The sequence below is a fragment of the Zeus faber genome, assembly GCF_960531495.2.
Source record: "Zeus faber genome assembly, chromosome: 6".
NCBI classification, from domain to species: domain Eukaryota; kingdom Metazoa; phylum Chordata; class Actinopteri; order Zeiformes; family Zeidae; genus Zeus; species Zeus faber.
The window spans coordinates 9,270,553-9,279,451 of NC_137201.1; the positions used below are offsets into that span (position 1 = coordinate 9,270,553).

At 46.5% G+C, this 8,899-nt stretch overlaps 1 protein-coding gene across 1 annotated transcript in view; it reads left to right on the forward strand.

The window, feature by feature from the left end:
* Positions 1 to 8,776, forward strand: part of fgd4a (FYVE, RhoGEF and PH domain containing 4a) — a 52,229-nt gene extending 43,453 nt beyond the window's left edge. Inside the window, exons 7-19 of the mRNA XM_080001920.1 lie at positions 1,632 to 1,721; positions 1,827 to 1,972; positions 2,513 to 2,669; positions 2,890 to 3,028; positions 3,398 to 3,456; positions 3,551 to 3,697; positions 4,499 to 4,671; positions 5,483 to 5,513; positions 5,610 to 5,690; positions 5,791 to 5,916; positions 6,530 to 6,667; positions 6,754 to 6,894; positions 7,025 to 8,776. Coding sequence (XP_079858046.1) covers positions 1,632 to 1,721; positions 1,827 to 1,972; positions 2,513 to 2,669; positions 2,890 to 3,028; positions 3,398 to 3,456; positions 3,551 to 3,697; positions 4,499 to 4,671; positions 5,483 to 5,513; positions 5,610 to 5,690; positions 5,791 to 5,916; positions 6,530 to 6,667; positions 6,754 to 6,894; positions 7,025 to 7,300 — 1,704 coding nt within the window. The 3' untranslated portion in view covers positions 7,301 to 8,776. The remainder of the gene's footprint in view (positions 1 to 1,631; positions 1,722 to 1,826; positions 1,973 to 2,512; positions 2,670 to 2,889; positions 3,029 to 3,397; positions 3,457 to 3,550; positions 3,698 to 4,498; positions 4,672 to 5,482; positions 5,514 to 5,609; positions 5,691 to 5,790; positions 5,917 to 6,529; positions 6,668 to 6,753; positions 6,895 to 7,024) is intronic.
* Positions 8,777 to 8,899: the final 123 nt, after the last annotated feature.

An 8,899-nucleotide genomic window follows, 5' to 3' on the forward strand; every position in this document is an offset into this window, starting at 1 on the left:
TCCGGTGCCCTTTGGGCTCGGTGTCCGTTTCACACGTGTTTCCCGGCTCCCAGAGAGAAAACAGTGAAGCCGGCCCCTGGCTCCGCTCCGCCTGGCTCCGCTCCGGCGCTTTAACTTCAGGGAAACGTCCTCGGAGCGCTTTTAATCTTTGTTGTCCTCCCTGACTGCGAGGGATTACAAGTGTGTGTGTGTGTGTGTGCGTGTGTGTGTGCGCGTGTGTGTGTGTGTGTGTGTGTGTGTGTGTTAGTGTGTGTGTTTCGCATGTCGAGTCTCCACCGCAGTAGAGATTTTTTTTTGTTTGGGACAGATGCTGAACACTTCAAACAGCTGTGTTCCTGCCCCCAGCCCTTCCCCCGCCCTCCCCCCGCCCTCCCCCAGCCCTCCTGGGAGGCAGGGATGGCTGCTGCTGTTCTACTGGTTATAAATATCCCCCCTTCTCTCTCTCTCTCTCGCTCTCTCTCGCTCGCTCTCCCTCTCTCCCTCTCTCCCTCTCTCCCTCTCGCTCGCTCTCTCGCTCGCTCTCTCAAACCCATGTTTAAGGCTGTTGGGGGGTGGGGTCCTTAGATGAAAGCATGATTCTAATCGGTGCCATCAAAAGAGATTGGGAACCCGTTCCACATGTTTGTTCACATACAGCATCTGCACACAAGCATTACTGATGATTTATATTGTACATGCTGTATATATACATATATATTTATATTTGATAGGATCGATGGATGGATAGATAGATGGATGGATGGACGGGCGGACGGACAAGCAGGCAGATAGATAGACAGACAGACAGACGGATAGATAGATAGATAGATAGATAGATAGATAGATAGATAGATAGATAGATAGATAGATAGATAGATAGATAGATAGATAGATAGACAGATAGATAGATAGATAGATAGATAGATAGATAGATAGATAGATAGATAGATAGATAGATAGATAGATAGATAGATAGATAGATAGATAGATAGATAGATAGATAAATAGATAGATGATAGATGGATGGATAGATGGATGGATTGATTGATTGATATATGATAGATGGACGGACGGACGGACGGACGGATGGATAGGTAAATACATCGATTGAAAACTTTAGGAATATTCAACACAACATTACTGCTCTTTATTTGTAAGGCTCAAGAAATAAAGTCCATTAAGAAGGAGAAGACTATTTGAATGAATGCAGTTTCCTGCACGTCAATCTGTGAAAAAGTCCACACACCTCGTGCCGTGTCGGCTTCCCCGCCGGCCGCCACCAGTCGTGTCAGTGACCATTTGATTTGGTCTCGTTTCCCTTCTGGAACCCTTTCATTTCCTGTCCTGAGGGGCCTTCACACACACACACACACACACACACACACACACACACACACACACACACACACATACACACACACACACACACACGACTGTTCCACGTGTTTACACATCCCACCGCAATGTCCTACAGTGAAAAAAACACAAGTTCTGCTTCTCATCTGCAGTTCTTGTAAGCAGCGGACATGCTTTTTGCCTTTTTGCAAAGCAGCTTATCGACAGGTCACCACGGGAAACCACAGCGCACGGCGTACCGTAACAGTAAAAAACATTCCGATGAACGTCTACGTCCTGACCCTTTTTCCCCCCAGGAGACCAACGAGCAGAAGCTGTACAAGATCGCCAGCGAGCTCCTGCAAACGGAGAGGGGCTACGTGGCCCGACTGAACCTCCTGGACCAGGTGAGACCAGGACTCCTTCGTCTGAGGGCGTGTTCTGGGTTTTCCCGTTGTATTCCTGACTTTGCATGTGTGCGTGCGTGCGTGCGTGGTCTCCCGCTCCTCCAGGCGTTCTGCACCAAGCTGATGGAGGAGGCGGGGAAAGGGACGTTCCCCGGGGAGGTGGTGAAGAACATCTTCTCCAACATCTCCTCCATCCACACCTTCCACAGCCAGTTCCTGCTGCCAGACCTGGAGAAGCGCATGGGGGAATGGTGAGACCACAAGCCGTTAATCCACCGTGGAACATGACCTTCATCGGAAGATCAGTTTGCAACTATAAGGGTTTTGGTTAAAAAGGCATGTTGGAATGCAACTCTGTAGGGAAAAGTCCTTGAGGGTTATGGAAGAAGGCCTTGGTTGCTCTATGACGCCTAGGCTCCGCCCACTAGGGGATGAATCAGACGTAAAGGGAATGAAGAGAATGAAGTTAAAAACAAACGTCTGTGGGCATTTTAACAACACCGGTCCTTAATTATTGGAAAAGTACTAAAGCACCACCGTTTACAGAATGTACGGATTTATTGGTTCAAACAACATATTATGCATATTCAATTATATTAACTAGAAGGTCAGAGAATATGATCAAATGAGTCGAGAACTCCTGTTTTCTTTTTGTCTGTGTTTGTGATGCGTGAGCGGTATGTGCGTGGAGCATGACGCGGCCATCTTGTCGCTTGCTTTGAGTCATGAAATCCCCGGTGCGTCCGCGTCTGTATCCGAATGCATCTGCTTCTCTACCTCCGTCCCCACAGGGAGTCCAAGCCTCGCATCGGGGACATCCTGCTGAAACTCACGCCCTTCCTGAAGATGTACGCCGAGTACGTGAAGAACTTCGACCACGCCATGGAGCTGCTCAAACAGTGGACGGAGCGCTCCCTGCAGTTCAAATCCATCATCCAGGAAATACAGGTCATTTGAGCCGTCACGTGTTTATTACACTGATATTTCATGGTTATTACACTGATATCACATTGTTATTACACTGTGGCAATTCTTTCACGTCAAATTGTATTTGGCCAATTACAGTGAAAAACATACCACATACAGTGGTGATGAAACATTCTAAATGAACACGATTCATATGGAATTATGGGAAGATGAAACGTTTGCCTTTTTTCGGCGTTCTCAGAGCCAGGAGGCTTGCGGCTCGCTGACGCTGCAGCACCACATGCTGGAGCCGGTGCAGAGGGTCCCCCGCTACGAGATGCTGCTGAAGGACTACCTGAAGAAGCTGCCGCAAGACGACCCCGACCGCCGTGACGCCGAGAGTACGTGAACGCCAAAAAAAATTAAATAAATAAACAAATAAAAACAGGCAAACAAACAAACAAAACCAAACTGTAATTCTGGGCTGAGATATGTAGGTTGAACATTTATTAAAAAAATTTTTTTAATAAAACAGTGGCTAGTCATCGGATCAGCAAAAAAAAAATGCTTCCATTTATTATATATATTTATTTTTATGTTTTACCCACCTTAATTTTTCAATTTTAAATTGAGAAAATCAAACAATTATTGATATATATTTTAGATGATCCAATTACTCATCTTGAAGGAATATGCTGTTTATTATATAAAATGCAAACTTTTATATAATGATTCCTAATATTACTATAATTTTCCTTTTTTTGCCAAAGAATCACTGGACATCATCGCCATGGCGGCCACTCACTCCAACAGCGCCCTTCGCAAATCGGTAAGTGGAAACGCACCGACATAGGACTTCGGCCGTTCGACCTCTCCGGTCCATTGTGGGAAAATCAAAGCGCTTCCCGCCCGCCGTCTCGTAGGACAACCTGAAGAAGCTGCTGGAGATCTACGAGATGTTGGGCGAGGAGGAGGACATCGTCAACGCCTCCAACGAGTTCATCAAGGAGGGACACATCCTGAAGCTGGCGGCCAGGAACACGTCTGCCATGGAGAGATACCTGTTCCTGGTGAGACCCGGCGTCCTGCTCCCTCCCCCGTGGGCGGTGGAGCGCGTCCAGGGTTCAAATGAGCGCACGTGCAAATTTGTTTTCAAGAAAATGGCATAAATAGCATAAATTGAAAAAAATCTATTAACATACAAAAACCTGCACAGTCAATAAAAAAATACACAAATGTAAATAGATATACACAAATAAATATACAAAAATATACAGAATATACAAATGTACACAGGATACATTCAATGACAAAGTGGAAAGACAGAATATTCTGTACAGGATGAATAAATACTGTATACCATAATATGGGCACGGATAATAACGGATGAGTCAGTCAAAATGATGATGTTATAACTTAATCATTACAGTGTTTACAGTTATTACATTATTGCGACACTACTATAATGTATTGCACAGACACAGATATTGACAATCCAAACACCTATTGGAAGGAAATGCCACAACCTCAGGCAACGCCCAATCAAGATCTATCTTCAACTTATTGCCCTGTACTTCCCAATTAAAACATTCATGCATGTACAGGCCACAGTTACTCATATTAATATATATATATATCCATATAGATGGTAATTAACAATGCAGGAATTTTGAATGGGAAGAATAGCAAAAACTCCCCCTCTTAAGTCTTAACTCATTTCTTTCTCCGTTCCTTTCCACCGCCGCTTCAATAATTAAATGTTGAAATCTCCCGCATGCACTTATCTCTTAACTCGAGACGTACATATTATTAAATGTTACATATAATTAAATGTATTTGTACATTTCCACTCATTTCCCCCCTCTGGCCAGTTCAACAACATGCTGCTGTACTGCGTGCCCAAGTTCAGCCTCGGGGGTCCCAAGTACACGGTGAGGACCCGCATCGGCATCGATGGCATGAAGGTCCTGGAGACCACCAACGAGGACTACCCCCACACCTTCCAGGTGTCGGGCAAGGAGCGCACGCTGGAGCTCCAGGCCAGGTGAGGAAGGATGGAATATACATATAGAGGTGCATACAGAGTTAGGGCAAGGACAACCGCAGTTCATTTCATAGTCCTTCATTTTCTATCGGATCTGAGGACTTTGGCTCTCCCATGGCTTTAAGTTTAGAAGAATTATTGTCGGCGCCGTAAAAAGCCTGCCGTCACTTCCAGGGGTGACAGCCACACGAGTAAATGCGTCATTTACACCCTATACTTTAGCCGTCTATAATCTAAAAGTTGCCACTCAGCCACAAACCAGATCCAGATAGAGAGAAAAAACGTTCCGATTCGAGACACCAGAATTCACTGTGTTGGCAACTCAGTGTTTGTTTCAGTTAAAATTGGTTTAATTCATTTTTGATTGCCTGGTGCAGAAGTATTAATACTTGCAGACACAAAACAGTCTAAATTGTGCTGGTGCTATCAAGTACAGATACAACATTTTGATACCTCAGTCATTTCAGAGAACTTAATCTGAGAAAGTCCCAAAAACAATTATATTTTTATTGAATTGGTATTATTATTATTATTATTATTATTATTATTATTATTATTATTATCAATAATAATAATAATAATAATAATAATAATAATAATAATAATATACATTTTAATTATACTTTTTGTTTATTAAACTACAGAGACTTTATTTGAAAGTATTTTAACTCTGAAATAAATAAACAATACATGACATAACGACAAGAAAAGCGTCTTCTAGGATCGGGTATCAAACCTTTTTCAACAATACCGAGTACTTGAAACCGTTAAAAAGACCCACCGCTTAATCTTGTTTTTTCCTACATTACAGCTCGGAACAAGACAAAGCAGGGTGGATAAAGGTAAATACAATAGAATATTTAACTACCTGCTCATTTCTTAGTTACACATTGTGGTTCAATGAGTCTAAGCCACTCTTGCGTCTGCTCGACTTCCAGGCGTTCCAGGAGATCATCGCCGTCTTCCAGCAGAAAAACGAGACCTTCAAGTCCGCGTCGAAGGACGTGGAGGAGGTGTCGGTGAGTGTCCCGCCGGACCGAGTTATTTTTCCGAGTATGTGTCCTCTGACGTTCTCCGTCTCTGCCGCGGTTGAGCTGAATTTCCTCTGCCGTCCGACAGACGGCGGAGCTGGGGAAGCGCGCCCCTCGCTGGATCCGCGACAACGAGGTGACAATGTGCATGAAGTGCAAAGAGCAGTTTAACGCTCTGACGAGACGGAGACACCACTGCCGAGCCTGCGGCTATGTGAGTTCTTGTACCGCCGTATGCCATAAGTGTGCGATAACGTGGAGCCAGCCGGTCGCTATGGCAAAATAACCCAGATGGGGTGCCAAGGGGTTATTTCGCGATAATAATCGCCTGGCTGCACATTATCCCGCCTATTACGCGACTATTTACTAAATAAAATAAAACATTGACACAGAAAATTCATTTGAAAGGATTGAAGCGGTAATATGACTAGTTTAAAGGCTTCAGCCAAGAAACAGTCAACGTAGTCAACACTGCAGCAACGTAGCAAACTACGACAACAAACACTTAGCCCTACATATGACTAACCTGTCCACGACTATTCAAGCCTAGACCACGTCACAAGATGACGCCACTAACTAGTGTGAGCAGTAGCATGTAGCCGGAGTGTTGCGTAACGTGACACCAGGCAGAGAAGTGGTTGCCCTTGACAACGGTCATTATTAACACACAACCGTCATTGTTCTGAAATAACTGACTGCGTCTCGCTCTCCGCTATTGAACAAACAAGAATAGAGTATTCCACAAAGCCGCGTAATAATTAAACGCTTTCAACATGACAAGAGTGTTAAAATGCCTTTGGTTAAGCGTGGTGTTTTGTGCGGACCAGGTGGTGTGCTGGAAATGCTCCGACAACAAGGTGCCGTTGGAGTACGACGGCAACAAAATGAACAAGGTGTGCAGGGACTGCTTCTCCATCCTGACAGGGGAGGAGCGAGCCGAGGGCAAGAGGAAGGGCATCCTGGAGGTGAGAGGGAGCGCGCGCGCGGCGCACGGCATCGCTCCCGGCATCTGGATGTGGCGCTACTCTAAGCGCTTGTGCTCTGTGTCCAGATCGAGGCGGCCCAGTTCACGGGGAGCAGCATCATGTGTGGCTTCCTGCAGTACTGCGAGAAGAACAAGCCCTGGCAGAAGGTGTGGTGCGTCATCCCCGAGAAGGAGTGCCTGGTGCTCTACCTCTACAGAGCTCCGCAGGTAACTGGGATCGTTGGATCGATAGACCTAACCCCACCCCCCTATAAACACAGGAAACGAACACATTCATCAATGGAGAGTTGAATTTATAACGTTCTCTTTACACCACGCCCCCCCCCCATCTCCTCAGGACGTGAAGGCCCAGTGCACCATCCCCCTGCTGGGCTACACCGTGGAGGACAGCGCCCGGCCGGCGGAACCCCCGGCCAGCTTCCGCCTCTCCCAGTCCAAGTCCACCCACAGCTTCGCCGCTGAGAGCGAGGAACTGAAGCAGCGCTGGCTGAGGGTGATCCGGGTGGCGGTGACGGGAGAGGTCCCCGAATGCCCGCAGTCGAACGGCGGCGGCGGCGGCGCCAACGCCAACATGGACACCAGCGCACAGGAAGCCGCTAACGATAGCACGTAGCCGCGTTTGAAAGGGGCGGGGTTTCTGTGTTTCAGAGGCCGCTGTTTGCAGGAAAAACCGAAACGCTTACGCGCAGTTGTGTGCTGTGGGAACTCAAAACTACAACTCGCACCCCCGGCTCTCCTCGCTGCCCTTGAGGTTTTGGAATTTGCATCGTAATGACAACGGACAGAAATCAGTGCTGGATGAGCTGCCTTTCATTTCATTTTTTTTTTTTTGACTAATCCGCCGCTGGAGCAGTGCTGGACTCTAAAAAAACATTCCGGGTACAATCAACACTAGAGCTGTGGCACCTCAGGATGATTGCAGCTCCAAGCGTTCTTCGCGGAGCCTCAACTGGTGCTCTCAGCTTCTGTCGAGACAAACAAACTCGGCGGCCTCTAAGGGTCCGCAAATCCGGATCCAGGGGACCCCGCGTCGCCGTCTCTCAAGTGTTACTGACCCCCCTCCGTCTCTAAGCGAACTCATGTTTTAACTGTACAGAACTGTGTTTCTCTCTTGAGATGACGCAGATTATCCTCTTTTAGGTTTTGAGTGCTCTCCGGTGCGCACTGCTTTTGATCCGCAGCGGAAAGTTAGAGCCGGGGGGAAAAGTATCTCCAGAAGTAAGGACTCTGCGCCTCTACAGATGACAATTGTGACACGTTGCCATACACTAGAAATGCAAACTCAAGTGAAATTTAACTCAAGATTTGTACCATGTACATAACAATCGGTCTGCCTTGCAGTTTAGTAGGATCCGCCCACGCCAAGACGGTGTCCAAAACCTAAGTTCTAAGGCAGGACTACGCTAATAACTGTTCCAACTCCAGAGCCTCTGAAGAGGAAGTATTATAACAGGAGGGGAGAGACTCTGTGTGTGTGTGTGTGTGTGTGTGTGTGTGTGTTTTTCTGGGGAGGTTCCATTATAGAGCAAAAGTCCGAGGAAGCTTTTTCCACCGTGCAGCACAATCAGAGATGGACAGTCTACAGAATGGGCAATATGCAAAGTGTAAATGCTGTAATTAATATTTATATTGAATAATTTATAGAACCCAGCGAGCATGATTGATCCTTTAGGTAAAAAGTAGCACAAACTCCATTCCTCGCTCTGCTCTGCGCCAACTCATGTTGAAGGTTTGGGGAGAGGGTACAGCATAACTCTTGTTAAGTGTTGGATGGCCGGCGGGTAAATGTGCCTCTTCAGACGCCCGTGTGCGTGCGTGTTGTTTCCACATGTTTCTATTAAGTCCAATGCTGGTGCTCACCGGAGCCTCACCCCCCGTTCCTCACCCGGCGCATCCGTCTCCCCCCCCTCAGTATTCATGGACAAAAAGCAAGAGCACAAAGTTCCCCCCGGGTGTTGGATCTGAATGTAAAAGAAAAAGGGGGGGGGGGGGTAGTTTCTTCAATTTGTTTTAATGTACACCGTCACCCTTCTGCCCATCCTAGTGTTTAAAAATCAATGCACTTTACTGTCCATAAAGTGTACCTTGTACAAACAAATAATAAAAAAAAGATTAACTACTACGGCTGGTTTGGAATGCTGCCTTCAGCGCTGTGTTCGAGGGTGAACTTCGCTGATGGCGACTCTTTCGTTTGCATACAGGGTTGGGTTCC